A 12,113-nucleotide genomic window follows, 5' to 3' on the forward strand; every position below is an offset into this window, starting at 1 on the left:
ATTATTACAATGTCTTTAAAGGCTGTGAGCTTCTTCCGTGTAGAGACTGATATTTATTTTTGTCTTGTGTCTTTCCCTAGAGCCCAACATGGTGTCTAAACTCGTGTGTATTAGTCAAGACTTTCAGTTGCAAGTGATAAAAACCCAATTAAAACTGGCTTAAATAAAACAGTTTATTTTGTACCTCTAAATTTCCAAAGATAACAGACCCAGATGTAGCTGGATTCAGGAACCCAGAAATCTTTCCCAATCTGTTTCTTTTCCTTTCTGTTGTCTCTGATTTCCTTTGGGTTTCAATCTTGAATCAGTCTTTGTGGACATGGGCCTAGAATACCTTGATGGACCACATTTGGTTCATCTGCTCATTTGTGAAGCCTGATTTAACGGCATGGGTCAGCACCTTCCAAGTCACATTCATTGATAGGAGAGTGGGACCCTTGGGGAGTTCACAACTTAATGAGTAGCCAGAGATTAAAATGTAAACACAAAATAAATATACAGTGACAGCTGCGGTTATTACCTTGCAGGACAGACTAGATGCTACGACAGATGATAATACGGTGCTAGCTCACAATGTAGCAGGCAGAAAAGCCCCGTTTCTCCAAAGAAGTGGACATATATGCTGAGAGCTGAAGGATGGAAGCAACAGTGAGGTGTGTTTGGGGTTGGAGAGCTCTGCGTATGTAAGGGCAGAAAGGCATGAATGGGGTTTACTCTTGGAAGAACAGAAAAGACCTCTGTGAGGCTTGACTGTGATGACGGACAGCAGGAAGGGGGAAAGAGGGAACTAGGGAGGTGGACGAGGGTCAGGTCCCTACACATCTGTGAGTTTGGACTTCATCTTAAGAACCCTAGGATGCTTTCAAAGAGTTTTAATCTAGGAGAGAAATAATCTGAATTCTATTAAAACTTAAAAAAAAAGATTATCTCTGACTGCTGTGAAGACTGTGGACACAGGAAGGTCAGTTAGGGGCCAGTGGCAGTTGACTGAGTGGGGGGATTCTCCTTCCATGGAGGAACTGATTCTGGGGTTGACAGGATATTGACAGATGGGGGGGGTGCTTCCCTGGTGGTCCAGTGATTGAGAATCTGCCTGCTAATGCAGAGGACAGGTTGGATCCTGGCTGGGGAACTAAGATCCCGTCTGAGGCTGGGCAACTAAAACTCCCGTCCACCACAGTTACTGAGCCTGAGTGTTCCACAACTAGAGAAGCCCCCTCACCACCCAGTGCCGCCACAATTTAAAAAAGGAAAAAAAAAAAATAAAGAATTTGACAGATGGGAGACAAGTTAGGAAGACAGAACCTACAAAACTTTGAGTGATGTCAGAGGAGGAGAGAAATTAACATGGTGTTGGTTTCACGATACCTGAGCTTGGCTGGGAAATTTCTGGGGGTGCTTAGTGGTTTGAGGAAAGATGGTGTTGGTGGTCAGCTCAGGAGTGTGGAGGCTTACAATCTGCTTCCAGTTCTCTTCTGCTCTGTGTGCTGCTGTCTTTCCTGATTTGAAACTAAAATGAAGGCTGTGTTCATTATGTGAATAAGCTCTGAAAATACGGCATCGTTTACCAAAGATTTGGCCAGTATCAAAAAGGACGCTTGCGTGTGTGTGAGGGGTGTCTGGAGGGCACAGACAGTTTTTTAAATTGTAGAGCAACTACTAAGGTTGGAGGTGGCTTGATGGTCACTCCTCCTGGGACTCATGGGCGTGCCTGCGGCTGACACGGGTCCTCTTCTCTCTCGCACAGGACTCGGAGGTTCTGAACACGGCCATTCTCACTGGAAAGGCTGTTTCAGTTCCCGTCAAGGTGGTGGCGGTTCAAGAGGATGGTTCAGTGGTGGACGTGTCAGAGGCTGTGGAATGCAGGTCTGCGGATGAAGATGTCATCAAGGTACAGTGGGTTTTACTTCCAGATGCCCAGGCGTTTGGGCCTTTCCTTCCCGTTCTGTCACATGGTGCTCTGAGCATCCCAGGCTCCCAAGGGCAGAACCTGGATGGGGGTGCTGATGGGGAGCAATGGGGATGCTGAGGGGGTAGTGATGGGGATGCTGATGGGGAGTGAGGGGGGTGCTGATGGAGATGATGGGGATGCTGAGGATGGAGTGATAAGGGTGCTGAGGAGAGAGTGAGTGATGACAGGGACTTGCCTGGGATCAGAGACAGCTGGGCGCACTGTTTCCCTCCCCCGGGATGGAGGAGGGGGCCCCTTTTCTCCTTTTTCTCACAGGACAGTATTTTCCGAAGTTTAGCAATCTACCTGCCATCTTCTCAATTTTTGCCAACTTCCTGTGCCAAATAATGTAATTTACTCAACATGTTTTCTTTAAATGCCTTACTTTTTCAACATTAAATATCTTAAATGTCTCATTAGAAGACAATAAAATCCATTGTAAAACCAATTAGCTTGATGTACTAATTTTTCCTTAATATACATGAAAATAAATGACGATTAACTTTTTAAAAAGTCCATCCATGTGCCCCCAACTTCACTGGGGTATCAGTGGGACATAGCTCACAGTTTGGAGAATCTGGTCATGGATTATTTCTGCTGCATTTTCCATCCAATTAGCTGGATTTATGGCTCCAAATACAGTCAGGAACCAGCCCATGATTTTTTTCTCCATATTCTTTGCAGGGGTCTGTTTGAATCACTGAATTCAGAGTTTCTGCCAATTTTTTCTTGGCTCACTGGTTGGCAGTTTCCTTTTGCAGCTCAGAACCCCAGGAGAAAGGACTTCCGTCTTTAGAGAGATCCTTTCTCCTTTAAGCTGCTAAGAGAGCTCCTAGGTCCTGTGTCTTCATTAATTTAAAAAAATACAGTAATGCTGAATTCTGCCTTCTTTCCATTCTACTGGCTGCTGTTCAGAGGTTGAATGAAACTTGGTCTCCATCTGAAGAACTTTGAGGTAGACAGAAAATCCTGCAAGGGTTTCCCTGTGGTGGACAAGATCTGGGAGGGCTTGATTCCTTCTCATGGTGACCTGCAGGAAGCTGTGCCTTATGCCAGAGATGGCTTTTTTGATAAGGAAGAATTGATGTGAGTTCTAATTAAAATTAAGAAAAAATTAATCTTTAATCCTGGCAGGTCTTGGACTCCATGGGCAGGTTTGATTAAACAAATCTGAAGCCTTCTATATTCAGAATCTAGAAAGATCTGAGCCAAGTCATACAGATTCATCTGCGGAGAATGAAAAATACTGATTCATTGTCCTTGGTTGCCTTTGATAACGCATGTTATTTACCATCCCCCTCCTCATCATTCCAGAAGGGAGACATTAGTGATGGCACCTGGAGATGGCATCTGTGTGGTTATGCCACCGTGGGCTCAAACAGACGGCTCAGCTCTGTAGTCCCCTCAGCCACATCCCTTCTTGAGAGCCTGGTGTGGAGCCCCCCGGTGCAGGACCCTCACTCTCCTGTCCTGGAGAGCTCTACCTTACATAGGCAAGGCCAAGTTCGTGGTTCCCGTTGTTGCCTTATACTTGGTTATTTCCCCTTCCCAGAAATATACTAAAAGTATCCTCCACCCAGCCTGATAGGGGAATTGCTTTGGGAGGCAGTAGTTTTTGGTTCAACTATAACTTTCGTGGCCACATGAAGATGGGGCTTCCATCTAGCAAACTGTGGCCTGATCTTGGCAAACCAGAGGGTGCACGTCATGAAGCTCAGGGCTGCCATAAGACGTTTTTTTGTAGGGAGCCCGGGCTCTGTTGCAGATTCTGGGGCCTGGGTCAGTGGAGGGGGATTCATTCAGTGGCCGTGATGCGCTGGTCACAGCTCTCGTGTCCACATTTGTCATACGTTTTGTCACAGCACTAAGGTTACAGTGTCAGCCTCGGAGCTGTCCTCTGGCCTCAGCACCACCAGGGACACCCAAAGATGTGGATGCGCCTTAACACCCCAGGGAGAGACACCCTTGGTCTGTGGAGGTCACCGTGTCACTTCTTCACGGTCCAGGAGACTCTGTGTGACTCCCCAGGGAAAGTTGTGCAGGTTTCACCAAAGATCATCATGTGATGGAAATTCTGAGCGTTGGGATGATGACTTGGGTAAGGGAGAAAAAAATGAATTTAGAAAGGTGTAAGTTGTGGTGATGTCCAAATTGGCTTCTTTGACTTGGGACTTTGGGGGAACTGAATCTGAGAACATAAAGAATTTTGAAGGGCTGGAACCTTGGCAAGATTGGAAGGGATCAATGTCACATTGTAAGCTGACAACTTCTTCCATGTTAAAAAAAAAATAGAAGATGCATATTAGTTGTGTGTGAGTGTGTGTGTGTGTGTGTGTGTGCAAGAAACCGTGGCGCTTTTGTTCACAGTGAGATGTGATGAACCAACTGTATTTTTAATGAAGTATAGTTGGTTTGCAATATGATACAAGTTTCAGGTGTACAGCATGGTGATTCAGCATTTTTACAGATTAACCTCCATTAAAAGGTATTACAAGGTCACGGCTCTAATTCCCTATGGAACCACCTGTCTGAAGAGACTGCCACAGGTTGATACAATTTTTGTTGGCATTAATGGGTGTGGGACCCCAGAACAGAGGTCCCAGGTGGGCAGACTGGAGGCTGTATCTGATTCAGGGGTGTGCGTGTGCTTATTAAATTTTCTGCCACCCTGTAAAAATTGGCTAATTGTATAGACATCTGGATTTCCAAGTTCTTATGAAATTCACAAGGTCAGATAGCCCTGGGCCCACACTACTCCCTGTGACCCTTGACCTGGAAGTGACCAACGGACACCCCTGTGTGTAAGCCCTTGCACCCAAATCACCACAGACTCCACCCCTTCCTCTCGTCTCCCTGCCGGAGGTGGATGGACGTCTGTGATTTCTCACCACACTTGTACTGTTGGTTTTCTGATAGTAGGTTTCAGAGGAAAGGGAACTACTTCTTGTCCCCTGGTCTCTATAAGTCACGGATGATAGATGTCCCTTGTCACTCTGATAGAGAAGTCCATGTCTTTCTAGGCATAAGAGGAAGGCTGGAAATTGGATTGTGTTCTGTCAAACAGTGTCTGAGGGGCTGAGAGTCCTTAAGATCAAACCGCAGGAGAAATGATTGAAGGAGCGTGAGTGTTGAGCCCGGTGATGAGAAGAAAAGGCCCCGGGAGAGGTGACGAGGAGGACGTGACAGCTCTTTTGAAGTCTTTTGAGAACCATCCTCTGGAATACGGAGGAGATTTGTGCTTTTTAGGTTCCAAGAGTGGAAGTCAATAGGGAACTACTTGGGCTCAACATAAATAACAATAATGCAGAGTGAGTGAGTTTGGGGGGTTGGTAAGCTTTCAGACAGGTGATGTCCGTTCAGATGCTGACTCCATGGGGAGCACCTTTATGAGCTAGTAGCAAAGTATCATTCAAAGTATCATTCCTATGGCTTTCCCATCATGAAGTCAGTTGATAATTGACTTTTTCTGAATTTGAAAGACTTATTTCCATCCTCATAACCTGGAAGGCCTATTTATCCGTTTCCTCTTGGTGCTGTAACAAATCAACATGAACTTAGTAGCTTCAAACAAAACACATTTATTATCTGATAGGATGGGAGGTCAGGACCCTAAAATGGGTTGCTTGGCAGGGCTGCCTTGCTTCTGGAAGCTCTAGCAGAAAATCTATTTGCCTTTTCCAGCTTCTGGAGACTGCCTGCATTTCCCGACTATGGCCCCCTCTTCCAAGTCAACACTGTAGCATCTTCAAATCTCTCTCTCTCTGACCACTGGTTCCATCATCACCTCTGTTTCTCTGACTTTGACCCTCCTGCCTGTCTCTAATAAGGACCTTTAGGCTCACCTGGATAACCCAGCTCCGGGCTCCCCACCTCTGGGTCCCAGAACCGGTATCTCCTATCAGACCAGCAGCAACATTAGATTAGAAATACAGTGCACAACAAATGTAATGCATTTGAATCATCCGAAACCACCCCCTCCACTCCTGGTCCATGGAAAAATTGTCTCCCACGAAGTTGGACCCTGGTGCCAAAAAGGTTGGAGACCATGAACCCAGATACTCCTTTCATCTCAAGGTTCTTTTCTCAGTTACATCTGCAGTCTCTTTGGCACATGTATTAGTTTTCTGTAGCTCCCATAATAGGTTCCCACAAACTCAGTGGCTTGAACAAATTTGTTCTCTTACAGTTCTGGAGGCCGAAAGTCTGAAATCAAAGTGTGGTCGGCGCCTCTCTTCCTCCAGAAGCTCGAGGGGAGGATCCTTTCTGGCCTCTTCCAGCCTCTGGTGGCTCCAAGTGTTCCTGGGCTTGTACCCGTATCCTTGCAGTCTCTGCCTCTGTCTTCACATGTCTTGCCCTTGTGTCTCCGTGTGACCTTATTCTCCTGTAAGGGCACTTGTCATTGGATTTAGGGGCCATCGTAATTCAGAATGATCTCATCTCAAGATCCTTAGGTTAATTATATCTGCCAAAACCCTGTTTCCAGGAACTTTCCTGGTGGTTCAGTGGCTAATACTCCAAGCTCCCAATACAAGGGGCCCCAGACTCGCTTCCCAGTTGGGGAACTAGGTCTGGTATGCTGCAATGAATATCAAAGCTCCCAGGTGCCTCAGCTAAGACCTGGCACATCAAATAAAATAAATAATAAATAAGTATGTTTAAAAGACCCTGTTTCCAAATAAGGTCACATTCATGGTGCCGGGGGCTAGAACATGGATGTATCATTTTGGGGTCACAATTCCAACCCCCATGTAGAGTGACATATTCTGAAAATTAAGATCCAGACAGCTCTGGGGGGTCTTTATGCTGCCAGAAAGGCTTCCCAGATGATGCATTGGTATAGAATCCGCCTGCCAATGTAGGAGATGCAAGATACATGGGTTCAATCCCTGGGTCGGGAAGGTCTTCTGGAGGAGGAAATGGCAACCCATTCCAGTATTCTTGCCTGGGAAATCCCATGGACAGAGGAGCCTGGCAGGTTACAGTCCATGGAGTTGCAAAGAGTCGGATATGACTGAGCAACTGAGCAGCAGCAACATGCTTTCAGAAACAACACATTTTCTGTTCTTTGCTAAGTTTCTTTAAAGGTCTTCAGAGGAAGGAAGAAAAATGCAATTTCCACATTGTAATTATGATTTAATCTTTGAGCGTCTATCTTCCTGACTAAGTGATGGCCTCCTGTTTTCATGTGTCAGTAGCTGTATTGTTTGTCAGCGAGCTGTGGTCTCCAGAACCACAGAAGCCTGGCATACGTCACCAGCAGGCGATGAACTCATTCATGCTTGGAGAGAAATCAATGTAAACTCACGCTGATCTTGAAGAGAGTACCCTCCAACTTTTGGCTGCAATAATTAAGTTTCCAGCCTTCTGATATCAGCTGGACTTGCAATAATGAGATGCTAAAGGCCTCATAAAAGGGAATTAACATTTTAAAGCCTTCTCTGCCCCAGGGAAGGTCTTTATTTCCAAGCTTGGTCTGCAAAGGGCAAGGGTAGGCAGCGGATGTGCTGTCGAAAAGAAAACATAAAGTTTTCTGCTGCTGGTGTGGGGTCACTAAACAGAGCCCAATGTTACCTTTGGAGAACGCAGGAAGCTTTGAGAGAGCAGCTGCATTTCTTAGGTTATCACGTAGCCCCTGCAAAATGCTGTGTGACCTGATTTTCTTAAGTGGTTGGATTCACAGAGGCATGAGGTGGCAGGGTGGGCATGTCCTGAACATGTTCCTTAGAGACGTGGTGTGCATTGATGCCACTGAGCCAGAGACATAACGATTCAGGTGGACAGGATTGGACAGGTGTGGTAGGTAGTGGGATCTGCAGGCCAGGGATGAAATTCTGCATTGGTGAGCTTTGCTTTGTTTTGGTTGCAAGTAATAGGAATTCAGGGCTTCCCAATGCAGAAGACCCAGAAGACTCAGGTTCAATCCCTGGGTCGGGAAGATCCCCTGGAGGAGTAAATGGCAACCCTCTCCAGTTATCCTTGCCTGGAGAATCCCATGGACAGAGGAGCCTGGCGGGCTACAATCCATGGATTTGCAAAGGGTTGGACATGACTGAGCTACTAAACAACAACAACAGTGGAAATGCAAATCCAACCGTCTTAGGCCGAAAGGGAGAAATATTAATACACTGACGTGCAACCAAAAGAGCCATGATGACTTCAGGTGAAGGTGTATCCAGAGATACATCTAGACTTAGTTTCTCCCCATCTCTCATTTCTGCCTTCTTCTGTGTGGTTTTGTGCATCTTTTCCCGTGCTCATGCTGCCTCCTGGGCCCAGCAACCCTCCGCCACTGCCTGTACCTGGAGAAAGCTCAGTTGTCTTCTGGACGTGGGTCTGCTCTGTGCTGCCACCTTCTTCCTGCTGTTCTGCATCTCCAATCCACGCCCCCCGCCCCGCCACCACCGCAGTCCTCACCTCTGTGCTTCTGTCCCCTCTGTAGACGTGTGTATTAGGGACTCGGTGCATTGTGCGTCCGTGTGCAGGGGGCAGGTTTGGCCCTTGAAGGCAGGTCCATGTCTTACTTCTCTTCCTGCCCTGAAGGGTCTGTTAGAAGGAGCAGTGACACCCACCACAGCCCGTGGTGACCCTAGGCCAGACTCTGTTCCCCTGATTTTAAACACATTATAGCCTGCAATGTACCTAGCAGCCCCACAGAGTAGGTCCCAGTATTATCCCATTTTACAGCCCAGAAAACTGAGGCTGGAGAAGTTTTAAGTGTCTAGGTTGTGCATAAATATTGGTCCATTTCGTGTCCAAATTTATGGTACAGAAAAGTAGATAAACAGTCCCTTCCTACTTCTTATCATTTAAAGACAGAATTAAAGACAGATGTTTCTGAAAATCTAGATTTTTATGCAAGATTTTTGACTTTTCAATGTTGGCACATCATCCAGTGGAAAGAGATGTGCAAATGCCTGGGGTCTGTCGTTCTCACCTCTGTGTGTCCTGCGCTGTAGGAGCAGGTTCACTAATGAAAGATGGGGCCCAGTCACAGGTGAGAGTGAGATTGAGGACCTTGTGAGGACCCCACGATGTTGATGAAGTGGGTTCAGAACAGTCTCTGCACTGACTTACCTTGAAAGGGTCCTTGTCTGCCGTGGGCTCCAACAAGCTTCCAGAGAAACCCTCAGATGGATCCTAATTTTATCAGAAGGAGATGGAGAGAAATCCCAGAGCAGTTTAAGCCCATTTCTCTCTTTCAGCGATGCTTGGCAAATTTTCCTCCAGAAAACACTGTTCTTCTATTTCTGGGCATGAATTTCCTTCCCTTCACCCATCACCAGGAGCCAGGCAGCTAAGAATAAGCCGTCAGGCAGCTTGGATGTTATTGCCTAATTTCGTCCTTCTTTATGCTGGTAATTTGGACTTTTATTGTTCTTCCTGATGGGAGATGTGTCGTATATTTCCTGTTGGCCAGAGGATAGCTGTTGCTGCATCCCCAACCTTTTGTTCCATCAGCATCACTCTGATTTCAATATTAATTAGATCTTTTGTTCCTTTCTGTCTTTAGCATCTCTAATGAAGAACTGACATTCTGGAATTGTTTTGGCGTCACGCGGAGAAACCCTGGGATGAGCCAGGGTAGGTCTGCGAGCCTACTGGCTTCCCTCCCTCAGTAAACATGCCCGCACGCTTCCTTCTCCTCTGCTGGCCACCTCTCACCTCTCCTCTGCATCAGGCCCTACCCAGGGCAAGGTCCTGGGGGTTCACTGGGGTCTTGGGTCTGTGACTGTATCATCAGTATCAAGTAGGGTCAACTATGGCTATAGTGCCTCTGTCTCCTACATTTATCCTTGATGTTTTGGAGCTTGGTTTACAATTTCAGCTCCTACCAGGAGTTTTGATGGTGGGCAGAATGTATCAGCTTTATACTCAAATTCATTGAGTTTCCTGGAGAAACTCAAATCATTTAATGCAATTTATTAAAAATTTTTTTTAATTTATACAATTTTAAAAAGTTACTTTCCATTTACAAAACATTGGCTATATTCTCTGTGTGGTACAATACAGCTTTGTGCCTATATTTTTAAAAAAAATTATTTATTTATTTGTCTGTGCCAGGTCTTAGTTGGGGCACAAGGGCTCTTCTATCTTCATTGCAGTACACTGAATCTTTTAGCTGCAGCACTGCAAACTCTTAGTTGTGGCATGTGGAATCTAGTTCCCTAACCAGGGATTGAATCCATGCCCCTGCACTGGGAGTGTGGAGTCTTAGCCACTGGACCACCAGGGAAGTCTGAAGCCTGTCTTATACTCAATAGTTTGTACTTCCCACTCCACAGCCCTAGATGTCCCTCCTCACCCATTTAAATAAACTTCAGAAGTTACCCATCTAAGAAAAACGATGCATGGGGCATTTAATTATTGTTGCAGAAATGAGGGTCACCCAGTTGGGAAGTGCCAGGGCTGGGGTTTGACTTTGGGCAGCTTGACTCTGAGTCTGGTTTCTCAGCTTCGGCTTTACAGATAGCTTCCCAATTTCACAGGGAACTTAGCCCCATTGGAGTGGTTAGGGTACGTATTTCAGGGGTAGGGTTCTCCCCTCTACTTTGAGATTATCTGCACATTGACTTATTTTATGCATATCATGAGGTTAAGATTATCTTCCAAAGATTAAACTGTAGCCTCTTTTTCTCTTAAACATTTCAAATGTGTACAGGGAAATTTCCTCATGTCGGAAACTGGTGAACATAAAAAGAAATCCATGGACTTTCCTGATGATCCAGTGGCTAAGATTTTGTGCTCCCAATGCAGGGGGCCCAGGTTCGATCCCTGGTCAGGGAACTAGATCCCATATGCCAATGCCGCAATAAAGATGGAAGATCCCACATGCAGCAATTAAGACTTGGCACAGCCAAATAAATGCATAAATGTTTATTTAAAGAGAAAATCCAACCAGAAAGAGCTAGAACGGACTTCCTCAGCCAAAAACGACTAGTACAGCACAGACTTGATGGGCACGAATGAGAAAAAACTTCGGAGAGTCCCCTGAATATGCAGGCGTCTTGCAAGAGCAGTTTATTCCTGCTTTGTTGATACTTATCCCCAGTCTGATACGGACTTTGGGAAAGTAACTCTGCTGTTAGCAGTTGGTGGAAATACAAATTCTGTCTTAGCCAGAAACAATGGAATGGGGTTTTCCTGGGACTGGATGGTCTGGATTACGTGTGTTTGCACACATGCTCAGTTGCTCAGTCATGTCTAACTCTCTGTGACCCCCATGGCTTGTAGCCTGCCAGGCTCCGCTGTCCATGGGATTTCCCAGGCAAGAATTTCGGAGCAGTTTGCCATTTCCTGCTTGAGATCTTCCCGACTTGAGAGACAGAACCCACATCTCTTGCACCTCCTGCATTGGCAGGTGGATTCTTTACCACTACACCACTTGGGAATCCACTGGATTATGTAGCCACCTATTAAACAAATGGACTCTTATCTCTTCTAATCCATTTTCAAGAGCAGTGGGCTTCCAGCAGGAAACGATCATTTATATTCTTATACTCAGTGTATTCGTTCTACACTGCTCTTGGATTAATTTGCCAAGGAAACATTTCAGGTTTAACTTGAAATGTTAAGAGACGATCTCAGATTTCAAAGCTCTGCTTTTGACTCCTCTTTCTCCCTGCAGAGTTGCCTTAACCTTCTTAAAGGGCCCCTCTTCAAATGTTTCAGATATTTTTGACCACTTCTAAAGCTCAGTTTAACGGGCTCTTTTTAAAATGAAAGGCCCCAGCCCAAAGCAACTGCCCTAATGTAGTTATCTTTTAATGCTCCGGACACAAGAGCAGTTTCCATCATCAAGGATTTCGGCCACGTCACTCCTCAAGGGATGTGTTCAGAGAGGTGAATGTATCCATGACTTCCTAACATCCTTTGTGTCTGACACTTGATAACTATTTGGGTTACACGCTGATGACTTCTTTTCCTAGGTGCACAGTTGTAGGAAGAGTAGTCCGCGGCCGTGTGCTGAGACTGGCTGCGTGTCTGAAGCCCACTCGTGTGGACGGTGGATTTCCCTGTGGCTTTTTTTAAAAAGAACTTTCTTATTTTGATTTTATTTGGCTACATCAGGTCTTAGCTGTGGGCCAGGGATCAAACCCGCATCCTCTGGTTTAGAAGGCGAAGTCTTAACTACTGGGTCACCAGGGAAGTCCCTGCATGTGCT

At 45.9% G+C, this 12,113-nt stretch overlaps 1 protein-coding gene across 1 annotated transcript in view; it reads left to right on the plus strand.

Moving 5' to 3' along the window:
- The window catches only part of TMEM132B (transmembrane protein 132B), a 382,194-nt gene that overhangs the window by 340,052 nt on the left and 30,029 nt on the right, over positions 1–12,113 (plus strand). Inside the window, exon 5 of the mRNA XM_006051109.4 lies at positions 1,748–1,891. Coding sequence (XP_006051171.3) covers positions 1,748–1,891 — 144 coding nt within the window. The remainder of the gene's footprint in view (positions 1–1,747; positions 1,892–12,113) is intronic.

Source organism: Bubalus bubalis, chromosome 17 (genome assembly GCF_019923935.1).
Source record: "Bubalus bubalis isolate 160015118507 breed Murrah chromosome 17, NDDB_SH_1, whole genome shotgun sequence".
In the NCBI taxonomy this organism is placed as follows: Eukaryota; Metazoa; Chordata; class Mammalia; order Artiodactyla; family Bovidae; genus Bubalus; species Bubalus bubalis.